Source organism: Phyllostomus hastatus, unplaced genomic scaffold (genome assembly GCF_019186645.2).
Source record: "Phyllostomus hastatus isolate PE091 unplaced genomic scaffold, TTU_PhHast_1.1 phas_scaffold_93, whole genome shotgun sequence".
In the NCBI taxonomy this organism is placed as follows: domain Eukaryota; kingdom Metazoa; phylum Chordata; class Mammalia; order Chiroptera; family Phyllostomidae; genus Phyllostomus; species Phyllostomus hastatus.
Genome location: NW_025334042.1, coordinates 46,518,887 through 46,538,022, shown reverse-complemented (window position 1 = coordinate 46,538,022; position 19,136 = coordinate 46,518,887). Strand labels below are relative to the sequence as shown.

The following is a 19,136-nucleotide window of genomic DNA, read 5'->3' as shown; positions in this document are numbered from 1 at the left end:
TCAAAATAGCCAAAAGAATTTTTAAAAGACCAAAGTTAAAGAATTATAGCTCAGCCCTGGCTGGCGTAGCTCAGTGGATTGAGTGCGGGCTGTGAACCAAAGGGTCACAGGTTCAATTCCCAGTCAGGGTACATTCCTGAGTTGCAGGCCATGACCCCCCGCAACTGCACATTCATGTTTCTCTCTCTCTCTCTCCCTTCTCTCTCTAAAAAATAAATAAATAAAATCTTAAAAAAAACTATACATTCTAATTTTAAAAAGTGCCATAAATCTCTTTGATCAACATAGTATACTAACTGAACAATGATAGACACATATATATCAGCAATTTTCAACATTTTTTTACCTCATGGAGCCCATAAAGTAATTACTAAAATTCCCCACCATGATGAAATGTATTTCTTTTCTGATCTGACAAAACACAGGTATAATTCGGATTCATTCCCATTAAACACCTAATGTCTTGTCTCTTTTTGACAATCTAAGATAAAAGAGGTAATGGCAATAACTAAATTGTCAGGTATCACCATTTTAAATATTCTTCTACCACACTGGTTGAAAATTATTGATGTTTACCAATGAAACAGGATTAAAGTTTGGTTATTAACACTCAGCATCATGGTCAGACAACCATTAAAAAGGTACCAAGGCAATTCAATGGGGAAATGATCTCTTTCATTTTCCCAACAAATGATGCTGGCAAAATTGAATATCTACACACCTAAGTTCAATTTAGCCCCTTATTTTATACCATATACATACACTAACTTAAAATTGATCAGACATCTCAATGGAACAGATAAACCAATAAAACTTTTAGAGTAAAACATAGGAGAAATGATGTGTGAACTTGGCTTAGGTCAACAATTAAAAGTAACACCAAAAGCATGATGGATAAAATTCAAAACAATAAATTAAACTACATAAACTGCAAACTTTTGCTCTGTGATATAAATCTCTGATTTCAAAAATGTACACCTGTAGTAATTAGCTCAATATGATATGGTTGGTGTGTATACAAATAGATTACTAGATATAACAGAATGTTTAATAATAGACCCACACATGTGTGGTCAGTTCATTTTCAGTGAAGAAACTGGAACAATTCAATGGGAAATAAAATGCTCTTCATAAATGATGCTGGGAAAGTCAATAATAGTATAAAAAATTAATTTCGATACTTATGTTACAGGGATACAACCAAGTCAGGGAACCACCTCACTGCCTCCCACCTGCATTCTGTTCCTGCTGAAGGATATGATTCAAGTGGAGACAACTCATACAGTGGAAATGAGATAGCAAGCTTATTTATGAAACATACATAAGCACAAAGCTGCAAGCAGGCCCCAAGCTAGTCTAGAGGCCCTGTGTATACAGGCAGTAACGTTGTAGTAAGTTTCTTAGTCAGTGTGTTCTATACACTTGAGCCAAGGATACTAGTGGGCACTAAGTTCATCTCAGTGTGCCTACTATGGGGGTTCACTGACTATATACTTCAGTCCCCTTGTAGGTACCACTCTTCCTCTCTTTTCTAAACCTGGGGAATGATGTGCAGCTACAGAGGCTTTCCTTTCAGCTCTTAGAGCATCTTTGTCTTAGTTAATGAAATTGCTACCAAGGTTTCCTTTCCCAGCACAGAGTCTCAAGGACGCCCCTCCTACTGCTATCCCTGCCTGTGATGTTCAGAGGACCTGGCAATCTTCTGGGGCCAGGTTCAGAACTGCTGAGTCAATGGGTGAGACATGTCTCCCTCCCCCTCCCAGCCTTAGTTTAATACCTATCCTACCTAACATCACCCCTCAAGTGTGCGGGACCCAAATCTTTGAGGAATCTGGGAGATGACTGCTCGGACTGCTTCCTGCTGTAAAAGGGACATTGATCATTCTTTGGGTTCCATCTGTTGACTAATTACTAGTCCGAGGAGTTGGAGGGAAGCGCCTGTCCATTGGTCCCTGATAGACGTCCAGAGCCTGGGCTCCTAAGGGTAGATGGTGATTTTTGTATCCTGAGGGTGACAAATTTAACAGGAAGGCTAGTGGAGTGATGGGCCTGGGACACTATCTGAAAATGTTTAATCCAAGAGGGATACAAAAATTCCTTTCTGAGGGAGGAGGCTGACACATTGACAAGCTGGTAGAAATATGAGAGAGACAACTATAGTAAGGCCTAGTTGTTGTGTTACTTATCTGTGACAGGTTTTTGTTTTTTGAAGAAGAATATGAGGTCCCCTGCCAGCTAGAGGAGTAAATAGTATGATCCTGCACTTTTCAAAGTCCTCAGGAAGGTGGATCCTTCCACGGTTTGACTGGAGAGTGATGCATCCAGCAGGAGATGACAGGGACCTTGATGGCTGTTGGGGAATGCTTGAGAATAGGGAGGGGTCCTTTCAGCAAGGTCTATAGATGAAAACTGTGGCAACCGTCCCTCCAGACTCTTACATGGACTGTGACTGCAGTTTAACTTGTTTGTGTCATAGTTTGTTTCTGCATTTCTGTGATGCTTTTTGTACCTGCCTTACATTAACAGTGCAAGAAAATTTAAAGTTTGTATTAGATGTTCCTGGCCAGTTCTTCTGTGGGGGATAGATAGGTAGGTCATTTACATATGGGATTACTAGCCTACTCACTTCAAAAGGTCCCTTAAGTCCTCTGCTGATGCTTGTCTGAACAAATGAGGACTGTCTCTAAGTCCCTGAATTTGGGCCATGCATATTAGTTGTTGCTTATGTGTTTGTGAATCTGTCTACTTAAAAGTAAGGAAAAAGTTCTGGCTGTGAACCTTTCTACTACTTATAGTATGGTGTGGGATCGTGAAGAGGGGTCTGAGGAAGGGAGTAAGGACAGAATAGGTGGCCCCAGTATCCAATAAGAAATTTACTGTGCTACCAACCCCATCTGTATGTCCTTATGCTTTAGTAATGGTGGCCTCTTGAAGTGGAGTCGGCTATGTAATTTCCAGAATAAACAAAAGTTGTATCCACTGATTGTAGCACAGCTGCTAATTTTCATTTGTGTCAGTGACCTAAATTGTTAAGTCAAGTATGTAAACATATAAGGATGAGAGAGATTATTTTCCATCACACTGCAGTTTCATCTCCCTGAACAATATATTTAAATGCAAATCTTTTTTATTGTTGTTCAAGTGCAGTTGTCTCCATTTTCCAGCCACCATTCCCACCACCTCCACGCCCACCTTCCACCCTCAATCCTTGCTCCCTTGACTTTGTCCGTGGGTCATTTATACATGTTCCTGGATGACCCTTCCCTTTTTCCTCCCATTATCTCCTCCTCCCTTCCTTCTGGTGACTGTCAATTTGTTCTTTATTTCAATGTCTCTGGTTATATTTTGCTCACTTGTTTGTTTTGTTGATTAAGTTCCACTTACAGGCAGATCATGTGTTATTTATTCCTCACCACCTGGTTTAATTCACTTAGCATAATGCTTTCCAGTTCCATCCATGCTGTGGCGAATGGTAGGAGCTCATTGTTTCTTTCTTTCTGCTTGGTAGTATTCCATTGTGTAAATGTACCATAGTTTTTGGATCCACTCATTTACCGATGGGTACCTAGTTTGCTTCCTGCACTTGCCTGTTTAAATTGTGCTGCTATGAACATTGGGGTGCATAGGCTCTTTTGAATTAGTTTCATGATTCTTAGGGCATAATCCCAGACTGGAATTGCTGGATCAAAAGGCAGTTCTGTTAGTTTTTTGAGGAAATTCCATATTGTTTTCCACAGTGGCTGCACTAGTCTGCATTCCTAGGAACAATGCACTGGGGTTCCCTTTTCTTCACAACCTTGCCAGTACTTGTTGTTTATTGAATTGTTTATGATGGTCATTCTCACCACTGTGAAGTGGTATGTCATTGTGTACTACATGAGATGTCACTTCACAATGGTCAGAATGGCCATCATAAATAAATCAACAAACCATAATGCACATATTTTAAATTTTAAATAGTAATTGTTCAGAAAACAATTTTATAATATTCAGTACTATTTGTTACTCATTACTAACATCCTTCTACATGTCAAGTATTTTTGTTGATGTAATTATTCAATTGAAATTATTTTTAGTTCAAGGCCACAACCAATCAAAGGACAAATAACTGAATATAAATGATAGGAAATATTTTAGAAGCTCAATCAAAACTTATAAGCAAATCAGACTGGGATATCACATGAGGAAGCTACAAATGCTACAATTCAGAGTTGATTATCATTTTATGTAGACAGAAATATTTAGTGGGAACTTCAATTATTTAGAATTTATGAAGACAGAAAAATTCAAGACTGATGTAAAGACATGTCTAATTTTCAAAATAACATAAACAAGTTACGGCACCCATCTAAACAAAGGAAATTCTTTTGTGTTACAATAACTAGTTGACTTTTCAATAGAAATGTCACTAAACACCCTCCAACACATCTGCCTTAAATTCAGTGTTTTCATCTTCTTTCTGGGCTACACAGTGACTGCATGTTTCAGCCTCCCTTCAAGATGGTGTGGCAATGTGACTGAATCTGATCAATATCGTGTGAGTGAAAATTATGTGCAGCATTTACAGGTCCATCCCCCAAAACTCTCCCCACATGTGCTCCTCCACACATCTTTCCTCTCCCTGCTGACTGGAATGGCGATGACTCGGAGGCAATCTTGGAAACCCCATGTTCAAGGAGGCGTGCTTGCAAACAGCCTGATTCCCAGGTAACTGCATTCAGAGGCTCCTCAGGCACATCAGGACTATTAGAAAAGCAACACTAAAGTCAGGTTATGTATGAGTCACCTTGTGTTGTGGAACGCACATGTGACTGCAGTTCATTTCCCCAGTCTTAGGCAGGGATTGGAACTGAGCATGTGCAGTTTTATTTAGAAGCATTTGCAGGATGAAGAAACAAATCCAGGAAACCTAAGCCATCTGCAGATTTTGTGATGGGTTTTGTTGTCATTGGCTTTCCAGCACTAGTATAGTTTATTCATCCATTGGTTTAGTCTTTAGAATATTATTTCATGAACTGTCCCATGGGCTGGCTTTTATGTCCTGAGGGGTCAGCAGGAAACAGGGTGGACATCATCCCACATTATAATGCTTACATTCTACTGCAGCAGACAGATGATTAAAACAATGAAAAATTCACCTGTGGGAAAGATTTATCTTAAAGTATAGATAACATTGTTAAAATTTCTTGATACTCATAATAATACAGACATGCAAATTCAGTTGCTGAAGAAAATTATACATTTTTATATAATAGACATTGCTACCAAATTTTTGTCAACGCTCTTCCTATTTTATAATTTTCCATAAATTTGACTAAAAACAGATCTTGAAGACATTTTTACAATTACAACATAGACATTATATGTAACAATTTTAATATATCTAGAAAGGTCACTGATAAATTCCATAATTTTTTTATTATATTCCAAGCCTATTTTTAAGTAGGGAAGATTTGAATCTACCTGTCAAGTTTAAAAAAAAAATTTAGGTCACAAGGTGGAGAAGATGACTGGGACTTCAGAGACCTGAAGGTGGTTTAAGAGTAAAATGAAGAAACTGACATCAGTTTCCAACCTCAGAGAAGGTCTTCTGAGTTCAAACACTATAAGAAGTGGCTTCTCTACCTGCGTGTGGAACCACAGCAGCAGTAAAGCATCATGACAGCTTTGGTTTCTTCTTCATCCCTATTGTAGAAATTTTTTCTAAGCTTTCACCTGCTTGTATGAAATTTAATAATCTCTAGTACTGTTTACTGTTCACATATACAAGATATATTCTAATATCTGCATTACTCCTTGATTGCATTCTGTATATCTTTTTTAACAGTACTGATTGCTATTAACCAAGAAGTAAGAATTCATGATGGAATAATATCGATCCCAACCATCCATCCTCATTGTGTGATTTAGAATGAATATTTTTACCATCCAAAAGATTGGAGGTTCTAATAAAAAAAAAACAAAGATACTGTGGGGCTTATGTGTAGTATTTATTACAAGACAAAATAAGAAAATAATTGAAAGGTGAAAACATAGAATATGTATGTGAAATATGCATGGCTTCATATTAAGAACAATTTCTTACATTATTATGAACAATAAAATTACATGAAGCAATATTATAATTTTATAATCTTTCTTATATTTTTCACAAACATGCACACATATGAATTTTTGTGATAAGCTGAGATAAAAGTTTGTTTAGGAATATCTTACCCAAGTCTATGCACATTAACAAATGTAGAGGGAACCACAAAATATTACACTACTTCAGTTCATTTTCTGCCAGAAGACACATAGTTGATCACTTATTTTCTTTCACCCAGTACTTCAGCTGTGACAGAAATGACAGAATGGCCTGTCTTAACTTCTTATTCCCCCAAATCAGGACAAATGAGTGGACTGAACAACAAAGGAGTTCAAGCACCTGACAAAGCATGGCAACTGAATTGTTCTGCAGATTATTAGAATTCCAAATTGAGGTGATCCGAGCCAGGAAGTAAATGAAAAAGAACAAGAGAAAGGAGATGACAGTTTGCATGGCTCTTACATGGACCTTGGTGCTGGCATCTTGGGATCCTTTGCGGCTGAGCTGCATCTTCTTGAGATGTTTCCACAGGGAAAAGAGTAACAGCAGTAAAGTCGTCAGGGACATGGTAAAGGGTATGATGAGAACAATTGTGAATACAGTCATATCTGAGAGGTGTAAAATGTGCTCCAAGTTCGTCACCCAAGTGACATTTCCTTTATTATTATTCATCTTCATTTTTAATTTTAGGCTCATGTCTGCAAGGTAACTAAACAAGAAGACCAAAGAGCCCAACAGTACTATGAGAACCACTCTTTTAGCTTTCCACTTTAGGTGAAGAAAGAAAAGGCTGGAGAAATTGGCTATCTTGAGCAAGTAAAATATGCTGAGGCTAACAGCAAGCCAGAGGCCAAAATGGTTGCTTACTAGCCAGGCAGTATAAACAATAATTCTTACTTCTAAACTATAGAAACCCGGATTATACATAGTTGCATACCAATTTAATAATATTACCCAGAGAAAACCAATCCTGGAGACCGCCAGGGCAGTGAGAATTCCATCAGCACAGGAGAGCTTTTGCCCCTTGAACCAGTCGATGCCATTCACCAGGGCTATGAAGATGTTGGCAAAATTTCCTAAAACAAATTCTGCTATTGCTAGGACAGAAAGAATGCTCAGTAATAAACGTTTCATGTCTAGAAAAATACAGGCCACATCTGATATCAGTGGTTGTGATTCCTTTAATATTCTGACTTTAATTTCTAGTTGCAGCTGATCTTGAATGGGTATAAAACTCTTATTTTTTTTAATCTGTGACCAATGTCAAGCATGAAAGTACCCACATATGGTAATGAAAGAGCTCAGTGTTATTTTATGAAAAACACTGTTATGCCCCACACAGCTCAAATTAACTCCTATTCAAATAGTTTATGCCCTGCCTGTAGCCTGAAATATTCCATAGCTGATGTTGTTGTGGAATATGAATTCTCATTTGCTATCATGCAAATATAGACATGTTCTCTTTAACCATTATGGAATTTTCTTTGTTTAGTCTCCCCATAATTTGCATTCATCAACTTGTTCTTAGTGATATTTAACATCCTAATACACTGAATATAGTAAATGCTAAACTGTTCGATATAGCTTGGTCATTGTTAGGATCATTACCACCATGGCATTTTTAACCTTTTCTGAATTTATTGGGGTGACATTCATTAATATAATACATAGGCCTCAAGTGTACAATTCTATAATACATCATCTGCATATTGCATTGTATGTTCACCACCCAAAGTCATGTCTCCTTCCATCACCATTTATCCCACCTTTTGTTTTTTTGTTTTTAATGTCAGATTTATGAAGAAAGAATTCTGGCTTTTTCTATTAAAGGGTCAAGGTTTTCTCGAGTATCTCAGCAAGGCCAATGCTTACTAAGTTCTGGTTGCTGATAACTAAATTTTAAGTGTAATTTTGTTGTTTGTACAGGCATAAGTTAACAAACATGGGCACACACCTACCTTATGGATGGAAGGAACTATTGTCCCATAAGTTTCAAAATGGAAAATGAGTCTGAATATGGTCCTCTAAGTTTAAGTCCATCTTATTTCATTATTTCACTTTCCACTTAGGGCACATGGCTGGGTTGTGAGCCATGTCTGGGTGGGGAGTGTGTGAGAGGTACTGCTTTGTTATCACACAATGATGTTTCTCTCTGTCTCCTGCTCCTCTCCTCTCTCTAAAAATAAGTAAATAATGTCTTTAAAATAGAAATTTATGAAAAAAGTACATTTTGTTTCCATTGGAAAATCCAGACTTCTCTGTATACTAAAATTCATTTTTATTTTCTCTGTTCAACTCACTTCTGACTACTGAATATATATTTTTATATAATTTCATTATATCATTTTCTATTACCATTTAGTACCCTTATACCCCTCTCCCCCCAGCAATCAACACAATGCTACCAATGTCCATGAGTCCTTTTTCCTTTTTGTATAATTCCGACTATTTAATATATTAAGATAAATAAATGTAAAATCCACCACTACCCTCGAATTTTTTGTCGCAGTTTTTATAGCATAATAATTTTTAAAGGACATCCTTAAAACTGGTCTGCCATGAAATAAAGCCCAGAAGCTCTGCTCTGTGTATCTTTGATCTTGGACTCTCCTTTACAGCCACTCTCTGTTAGTATAATCATCAGTAAAATATCAGATAACCATGACAAGCGTCCCGTGGTGTTTGTGAGGAAGAAGTATACTGTTTGAGTAGAGCGCTTTCATGTGCCTGTCTGGTACAGACAAAAGACACAGAGGATTATTTCTCACTTGATCCTGTGATATTGGTTCTTCGAAGTTAACCTGGGAGAATTTACACTTAGGAGTACACGTAGCAGTAGAAAAAGGTGAGATTTCCTCTTGTAACAACCAAGATATGGGGAATAAATTGTCAAAATTGTGTTCTAACTGTGTCACAGGGCTATGTAAGGAAGGAGGACCAGTGAACTAAAATTCTGGTTAAAGGTGAGTATTTAGGTGAACAGATAATCTGTACATTCAATGCATCACTATCAATATCAGAAGTCTATGTTCCAGAAAGTGAAACATTCTAAAGTGTTTATGGAAATGCAGATCACTCACAATAGCCAAAAGAATTTTTAAAAAACAAAGTTAAAGAATTATAGCTCCTAATTTTAAAACTTACCACAAAGCTCTTTAACCAAGATAGTATACTACTTGAACAAGGATAGACATATATATCAGCAATTTTCAAAGTTTTTTTATCTCATGGAACATGTAAACTAATTACTAAAATTCCACACCACAATGAAATACATATTTTTTTCTAATTTGACAAAACACAGGTAAAATTCTGATTCATTCCCATTGGACAGCTAATGTCTTATCTGTATTTGACAATCTAAGATAAAAGAGGTAGTCGCAATGACCGAATTGTCAGGTGTCACTGTATTAAATATTCTTGCACCACACTAGTTGAAAATTATTGATGTTTACCAATGACACCGGATTGAAGTTTAGATATTAACATTCAGCATCATGGTCAGATGACCAATAAAAGGCACCAAGGCAATTCAATGGGGAAATGATCTCTTTCATTTTCCCAACAAATGGTGCTGGCAAAATTGAATATCCACACACCTAATGTTCAACTTTGCCCTTTATTTTATACCATATACAAATATTAATTTAAAATTGATCAGACATTTAAATGGAAGACATAAACCAATACAACTTTTAGAATAAAATATAGGATAAAAGTTCTGTAAACTTGGGTTAGGTCTGCCATTAAAAATAACACCACAAGCATGATGAATGAAATTTAAAACAATAAATTAAACTACATAAAAATTGCAAACTTTTGCTCTGTGACATAAGTCTCTGATTTCAAAAATGTAGACTGCAGTAATTAACTCAATGTGATATAGTTGGTGCTTATACAAATAGATTAATGGATAGAACAGAATGTTTAATAATAGATCCATACATATGTGGTTAGTTCACTTTCAACCAAGAAACCAGAAAAATTCAATGGGAAATAAAATTCCCATCAATAAGTGACACTGGGAATGTGAATAACAGTATAAAAATATACTTCAATTCTTACGTTATGGGGAGAGACCACAGTCAGATAGCACATGCACCTCCAGGTTGCACCTCAGTTCTTTTCCCACTGCAATGGACAAACTCAAGCAAAAGACAACACATATAATGGAAATAAGATGGCAGTTTATTTATAAAACACATATGAGCACAAAGTTGCAACAGGCGGACCCTGCTAGTCTAGACGCCAGATGCATAGAGAAACTAAAGTTATAAGTTTCTTAGTATGTTCTATACACTTGAGACAAGGCCACAAGTAGGCACTCAGCTAATCTGTGCCTATTATGGGGGTTCAAGGATTATATTCTTCAGTCCTTTTCTAGGTACCCCTCTTTTTCTGGCTTCTAAACTTTGGGAATAATGTATAGCTACAGAGGCTTTCTTTCACAGGTAGTAAAGGCTCTCTGTCTTAGTGAAATTAAGGGCCTCTTTCCCAGCACAGAGTCTCAAGGACTCCCCTCCTCCTGCGCTATCCCTGCCTGTGATCAGAACACCAGGCAATCTTATGAGACCAGGCTCAGAACTGCTGTGTCAACCAGTGAGACATGTCTTTCTTCTCCTTCCTGCATTAGCTTACTACCTATCCTACCTAACGCTTATTTCATAGATCACACAATAAAATTGATTCCAGGTGATCAGAGATGTAAACATAAAAGGCAATAAAATAAAACTTCTAGAAAAAATGTATAATGCTTTTGTGAGCTGAGCATATGCAAAGATTATATAGCAAAGACACACACACACGATAAACAACAAAAAAGTAATAAATCTGACTTTGTGGAAAGATAATATTAAGAAAATTAAACAATTACCCATAGGGTGGAGATATATATATAATTTTTTGAGGATTACAAAATGGGACAGTTTCAACCCTCTCAAAAAGTCAACCCTGTCCACAATACTCTGTAGAACGAAAATCGCTGGTGAGACTCACTTACAGCAGTCACTCTAGTACAAAGGGGCTTTTCATGAACATTTACATGGACAAGCTCATTCTGGCTTCACTTAGTGTACCACCAAGACACTAGTCCTCATCTGTGGCAGCTGTGCTGTGTGGACACTACAGAGGTCTCAATGATTACTCTTCCCTGACGTTCACACCCCATGAAATTTCCTCCCCATTAGTGTGAGCAAAACCTATGAATTTCTTGTACCCAGCAAAACATGGCAAACCTGAATGGATTTTTCATACAATTAAGATCCCAAATCAACTAATTTGTGGTTAATCAAAATATATTGTTCCCTACAGACCTGATGTAATCAGGTAAAGTTTTCAAGAGTGGCTCATACTCTTCAGAATGAGAGAGATTCCCTCTGGCCTTGAAGAAGTAAGCAGCCAAGTTATGAAATGTCAATGGAGAGATCTGCTAATGAATTCTGTCAACAGCTTGCCTGAGCTTGGAAGTAAATTTTTCTCCAGTCAAACCTGAAGATGAGAATGCAGTGTAGTGAAAACTCTGATGGCAGCTTGGCAAGACCCAGAAGCAGAGAACACCCATAAGCCTTGTCCAGACTCCTGATTCAATAAACTGAAATAATAAATATGTGTTTGTGGGTTTTAGCCATTAAATTTGTGTTCATTTTTAACCAGCAATAGCAAATGAACACTACAGCAAAAAATGGATATTTACTTTTGGTCAGTTTTGCAGAGAATAATCTTTTCTCTACCTGGTGAGAAAAGCCCCAGAATTTGCTTTGCTAGTCTTGGGTTTGTCTATGTGTCTGTGGAAGAATACCCTTCTTCTGGAAAGGGTTATGGTGCTTTTAGATCTGTACTACCAAACTGCTGTTATATGTATTTATCCAGAGCTGATGCTGAAGCTGAAAATCACAGCAGCAAGCTAGCTGTATGTCCGTATACAATTAACAAAAGCCTTCCTCTATTTTGTGTGAGTATTAGATCTTTGCCTATTCTGGAGAACACTAATACAATAGATTCTATGGTATTTTATACACAGTGCCAATGACAGAGGGAAATGCTGTATGGAGCCTTTGGCAGGCCTCTATGGGGGAATCACAGAGCAGGTCCTTAGGATGGTGAAGCAAAGCCATCCCATCCTCTGCAGCTAGAGAAACAGCTCTTACCCTTCTACAGGTCCTTACTAGACAAAACTCTTAACCATGGGCCAGCAAGTTACCATGTAACCTGAACTGCTTCTTATGAACTGAATGTTACATGACACACAGAGCTATAAAGTTGAGTGTGTACAATCTTCAGATGCAAGTGCTGTCTACAAGATCAGGCCCAAGCAGGCCCTGGTGCACCAGGAAGTTTCATGAAGAAGTGACACAAAAGCCCATAGTCCACACATACTGCTGCACTGCCTTTTCTCTTTCAGCCTGCACCATTGGCTTCATGGGGAATTCCCTGTAATCATGTCACAGAGGAAGTAAAGACATGAGCCTGGTTTATAGCTGGTTCTGCACAACATGCAGGTGCCATTCCAAGTGGACACCTGAAGCAGCACTACAGCCCCTTTCTCGGACATCCTCAAAGGACAGTGATGATGGGAAACCCTCACCTTCATGACAAAATTCTCACCTTTGTACATGGTTGTTCACTTTGCTCACAAGAAGAAATGGGTAGAGATGTAATTACATACTGACTCATGTATTGTGGCCAATGGTTTGGCAAAATGTTCAGCAGTTTGGAAGGAACATGACTGGAAAATTAGTGACAAGACAAATTGAGAATGTGGGTTGGGCACAGAATTGTCTGAGTGGGCAAAAATTTTGAAGATATTTGGATCCCATGTGAGTGTTCACCAAAAGATCACCTCAACAAAGGAGACTATTAATAAACAAGTAGACAAGGTGACCTATTCTATGGTTAACATTTCCCCAACCATCCTTGCCATCACACAATGCACTCATGAGCAACATGACCACTGAGGCGGGAACAAACTGGCCACAGATGAATGCCCAATCTGCCAGTCATGGAGACCAATGTTGAATCCCTGTTAAGGCACCATTCTCAGGGTGATCAGGCAGTTACCATGGGGCAGGCTGATTACACTGGACTACTTTCCTAATGGGAGAGGCAAAGTGTCTTACCCTGGATATGGATTTGCTTTCCCAGAATATAATGCTTCTGCCAAAACTACTATCCCTGCACTTACAGAATGCCTTATCCATCATCAAGGTACTGCATACAATCTTGATTCTTTCTACTTAAGAAACCAAACTCATTGCAAGGGAAGTGAGGTAATGGGCCCATGCTCATGGAATTCACTCATTGTACCATGTTCCCCACCATCCTGAAGCAGCTGGCTTGAGAGAATGCCTATAGTAGCTTGCTTGCAAGATGGCCTATTGAAGACTCACTTAACAATGCCAGCAGGCAGTAAGAGCTTGTAGTGCTGGGGAAGATTCTCTGGAAGGTTACATATGCCTGAAATCAGCATGTAATAATGGTGTTATTTCTCCAGTTGCCAGGATTCACAAGTGCAGGAAGCAAGAACTGGAAATGGGAGTGTCACCATCACCACTACTCACTATTACCCCTAGTAACCCAACATCAAAATTTCTGTTTATTCCTCCCACAGCCCTATGTTCTGCAGGCTTGGAGGTCATTGTACAAAGAGAGCAACAGTTCTATCAGGAGACATAACAATGATTCCACTGAACTGGAATTTAAGACCACCTTCTAGCCACTATGGACTACTCATCCTCTAAATTAATAGGTAAAGAAGATAAGTACAGTGCTGGCTTGGGTAATTGATCTTGACTACCAAGGGGAAATTGAACACCACTCTGTTAGGTCTCTTATTATTACCATATCCTATGATTCACTTTAGAAACAAATTTCTATTCTTCTATAAATTATCTTCTATGGAGAAATTGAATAAAATGCTCACAACACCAAGCTCTTAAAGAATGCCTTTGCATTTTTATTAGTGTTCAAAACAAAATGGTCACAATGCCATTCCTTTTCCAAACTTCAGTCACAGAACAGATACAGTCACGGTCTAGTCACACTTCCCAATGTTGAAAGAATCCTGTCATAGATGTAACATGACGGGCTTTTCTTGGATGGCAGCCTGTCTACTGCTGGATAATTACCAGAAACTCTCATTAAATAGAGAGAGAAGGAGCAGAACTTGATGTCAAAATATATTCAAATAAACAAAATGTAAATACATCAATCACAGGGACATCACCCAAATCCATGACTTCCTTTTTGCATACTCCTTTTACATTTACTCTAATTTTGATGTTTAAATGGGGCTAATTCTATGGTTTTAAGGTCACCTATAAATAACTTGATCTAGTAATAAACTGCAATCTATAAAAATCACTCTATTTCTAATGTATTTAGATTGACTTATACTTTGCTGTTTCCTAAGGTATGTTACCCACAATGATCTCTAAGAAAATACTTAGACATTGTCCAAAGTATGTATGTAAATATTTGAAACATATGTCATTAAAGGAGATAAATCATGATGATGATGGTGATGGTGAAGATCATGATAATGGCAGCTAAACTGGAGATTTCTAACTGATTGTTGTGCATTCATACAGTTTTTTAAGTGGCAGTGTTCAATGTGATACAAAAACATTCAGACCTTTTCCATGACCTTATGATGCTTCGTAAGTCTTAGCTTCCGGGCTAGGTTGAAAGAATAACTTGACCTAAAATTTCATCAAGAGGAACTTAAAGACAAAATATTTCTGACAATTTGACTTCTTCTGGCCAAGATGGAGGCATAGATAGACACACTGTGCCTCCATGCACAAGCAAAAGAAGGACAACAATTTAAAAACTAAAAAATAGCCAGAACCGACAGAAAATCAAACTGTATGGAAGTCCAACAACCAAGGAGTTAAAGAATAAATACTCATCCAGACCGGTAGAAGGGGCAGGCATGGGCAGGCAGGCAGAGAGCAATGACAGCAAGGCTGTGGCTGAAGGACTGGGATGGGCAGGGCTATAGCTAACAGACTCAGTGAGGCAGGAACTGGTGGAGTGGGCTTTCCCACATTTTTGTGCAGATAAACTGGAAGGAACATCTGGGGAGTGAGACATACTATGCAACACAGGGCCCAGCACAGAGAAATAAAGCCTCAAACCTCTGATTGAAAACACCAGTGGGGGTTCAGGCGGTAGCCAGAGAAACTCCCAGCCTCACAGGAGAGTTCATTGGCGAGACCCACAGGGTCTTAAAATGTACACAAGCCCACCCACCAGGAATCTGCACCAGAAGGGCCCAGTTTGATTATGGGTAGCATGGGAAGTGACTGAAATCTGGCAGAGAGCAGAGAAAGTGCCATTGTTCCAACTTGGACCCCTACCCCGCATACAGCATCATAACACAGTGACATGAGTTGCCCCACCCTGGTGAACACCTAAGGCTCCGTCCATTACTACTTAACAGGAGCACTGAAACAAAAAAATAAATGGCCTGAATGAAAGAACAGATCAAAGCTCCAGAAAAAATACAACTAAGAGATGAAGAAATAGCCAACCTATCTGATGCAGAGTTCAAAACATTGGTAATCAGAATCCTCACAGAACTGATTGAATTTGGTCTCAAATTAGATGAAAAAAATGAAGGTTACACTCAGTGAAATGAAGGAAAATGCCCAGGGAACCAATAGTGATAGGAAGAAAACTGGGACTCAAATCAAGTGTACCAGAAGGAAGAAAGAAACAACCAAAAAAAAAAAAAAGAATGAAACAGCAAGAATTAAACAAAATTAGGAGAGGCTTAGGAACCTCCAGGACATCTTTAAACATTTCAACATCCAAATTACAAGGGTACCAGAAGGGGAAGAGGAAGAGCAAGAAATTGAAAACTTATTTGAACAAATAATAAAGGAGAACTTCCCCAACCTGGCAAAGGAAATAGACTTCCAGGAAATCCAGGAAGCCCAGAGAGTCCCAAAAAAGTTGGATCCAAGAAGGAACACACCAAGACACATCATAATTACATTAGCCAAAGTAAAAATGAAGGAGAGAATCCTAGAAGCAGCAAGAGAGAAGAAGACAGTTACCTACAAAGGAGTTCCCACCAGTCAGCTGATTTCTCAAAAGAGATCTTACAGGCAAGAAGGGGCTGGAAAGAAGTATTCCAACTCATGAAAAGCAAGGACCTACATCCAAGATCGCTCTATCCACAAAGCTTTCATTTAGAATGGAAGGGCAGATCAAGTGCTTCTCAGATAAGGTCAAATTAAAGAAGTTCATCATCACCAAGCCCTTATTACATGAAATGTTAAAGGGACTTATCGAAGAAAAAGAAGATAAAAAACACGTATAGTAAAATGACAGCAAACTCATGATTATTAACAACCACACCTAAATCAAAAACAAAAACAAACTAAGCAATCAACAAGAACAGGAACAGAACCACAGGAATGGAGATCACATGGAGGGTTAGCAACAGGGGAGTAGGAGGAGGAGAGAGGGAGAAAAGGTACAGAGAATAAGTAGCATAAATGGTAGGTAGAAAATAGACAGGGGGAGGGCAAGAATTGTATGGGAAATGGAGAAGCTAAAGAACTTATAAGTATGACACATGGACATGAACTAAAGGGGGGAATGTGGGTAGGAGAGGGTGTGCAGGGTGGAGGGGAGTGAAGAGAAAAAAATGAGACAACTTTAATAGCATAATCAATAAAATATATTAAAAATATTTCTGACAGTTTATTTGCTAGTTTTTACTACATTCTAAAAGTTATGACAAAAGTGAAGTCAAACACATAGTACTATGCTTTTATAGCATTTTTGTATGGATATGTACATACCTTTATACAGTCATACCTTGGTAATCCTCAGCTTCAGAATTCATCAACCTGGTACTCATAGCATTCTGACAAGGAAAATGTTTCCACACTCTGTGCTTGCTTGTCATTCATCTTACTTGCTACAGTTTGTATGACTAAAGACACCACTACCCAAGAGAAAATGATTCATCAATTGCTACTTGCTCACCACTCATCCAGATGAATTAACAACAAGTATCAAGGTACCAGTGTATACAAGTACAGAATATAAACTGTCTCTCATATTTTAATAGCATCATTACCAAGCAAAATTCTCTTCTCTGTTTGTTTGTGTCCAGCTACTGCGATCTTACTTTTCTATGTTGGTCCTTTCTTCTTCATCAAGAAATTAAGAAAATTATAGACCTAATTTGTTCATTTTCACTTTTGTATTATATTCTAGGCCACAAGATATTTGTCTACTTTGTAACTGATGGGCATTTAGTGACTTCTCATGTTCAGTTATTAAGACATTGGATTCTGGCCAAGATGGAGGCAGAGGTAGATATACTTCACTTCTTCAAACAACCAAAAGAAAGATAACAACCAATTAAAAAAAAAACAGAACTGCCAGAAAATCTAACTGTATGGAAGTCCAACAACCAAGGAGTTAAAGAAAACATTCATCCATACTAGTAGGAGGGGCTGAGTTGACAGCCAGGGAGGAGAGGACTTATGATAAGGCAGCAGCTGGCAGACTGGGCAGGTGAGGCATTGGCTGACAGTCTGGGTGGTGCCATATTCATATGCACATAAACCAGGAGGTACAACTGTAGAGCAAGACAGACTGCACAACCCAGGGTTTCAGCATGACAAAAGGAAGCTTCAAAAATCTCTGTTTGTAAAAATCTGTGGGAGTTACATGACAGGAGAAGCTGCCAGTATCTCAGGAGAGTCCATGATGGGACCCACAGGGTCCTAGAATGTGCACAAATCCACCCAACCAGGAATCAGCAGCAGAAGGGTGCTATTCTCTTGTAGGTAGTGAGTGAAGTGATTGAAAGTGGGGTGAGGGCTGAGCAAAGGGCATTGTTCCCTCTCAGACTCCTCCCCCACATCCAGCACCACAATTCAGTGAACTGGGTTTCTCCACAATGATGAATACCTGAGGCTCCTCCTCTTACAGCATAACAGGTGCACTGAGACAAAGGGATATGGCCCAAATGAAAGAACAGAACAAAACTCCCCAAAAAAGAACTAAACGATGAGGAGAGAGCCATCCTATCAGATGCAGAGTTCAAAACACTGGTAATCAGGATGCTCACAGAATTGATTGAATATGGTTGCAAAATAGAGGAAAAGGTGAAGACTATGTAAAGTGAAATAAAGGAAAATGTACAGGGAACCAACAGTGAAGGGAAGGAAATCAGGACTCAAATCAACAGTCTGGAGCAGAAGGAAGAAATAAACAGAATGAAGAATAAGAATTCAAAAATATGAGGGGAGGTTTAAGAACCTCCGGGGCAACTTTAAATGTTCCAATGCCCAAATCATAGGGGTGCCAGAAGGAGAAGAGGAAGAGCAAGAAATTGAAACTTATTTGAAAAAATAATTAAAGAGAACTTCCCTAATCTGGCAAAGGAAATAGACTTCCAGGAGGTGCAGGGAGCTCAGAGTCCCAAAGAATTTGGACCCAAGGAAGCACACACTAAGGCACATCATAACTACCTTCCCCAAGATTAAAGATAAGGAGAGAATCTTGAAAGCAGCAAGAGAAAAGGAGACAGTTACCTATGAGGAGATCCATCAGACTGTCAGCTGACTTCTCAAAAGAAACCTCATAGGCAAGAAAGGGCTGGAAAGGAGTATTCAAAATCATAAAAAGCAAGGACCTGTATACAAGATTACTATCATTTAGAATGAAATGGCAGATAAAGTGCTTCCCAGATAAGGTCAAGTTAGAGGAGCTCATCATCACCAACGCCTTATTATGTGAAATGTTAAGGAAACTTATCACAGAAAGAAGAAGATCAAAACTATGAACAGTAAAATGACAACAAACTCACAACTATCAACAATTGAATCTATAACAAAAACAAAAACAAACTAAGCAAACAACTAGAAAAGGAACAGAATCACAGAAATTATGATCACATGGAGAGATATCAGTAGGGAGGGGATGAGGGGAGAAAGAGGGAAAGGTACAGGGAAAGAGAAACATAACCAGTAGATAAAAAATAGACAGTGGGGGGTTAAGAATAGTATAGGAAATGGAGAAG

The 19,136-nt window shown here is 38.4% G+C and overlaps 1 protein-coding gene across 1 annotated transcript; it reads right to left on the bottom strand.

Annotated features, from left to right (window-relative positions):
• Nucleotides 1–6,304: 6,304 nt before the first annotated feature.
• LOC123813108 (taste receptor type 2 member 66-like) lies at nt 6,305–12,549 on the bottom strand. Its single transcript, XM_045830150.1, has 2 exons — nt 12,533–12,549; nt 6,305–7,202 (listed from the first exon to the last, which is right to left on the bottom strand). The coding sequence occupies exons 1-2, from the start codon at nt 12,547–12,549 to the stop codon at nt 6,305–6,307; spliced, it is 915 nt and encodes a 304-aa protein (XP_045686106.1).
• Nucleotides 12,550–19,136: the final 6,587 nt, after the last annotated feature.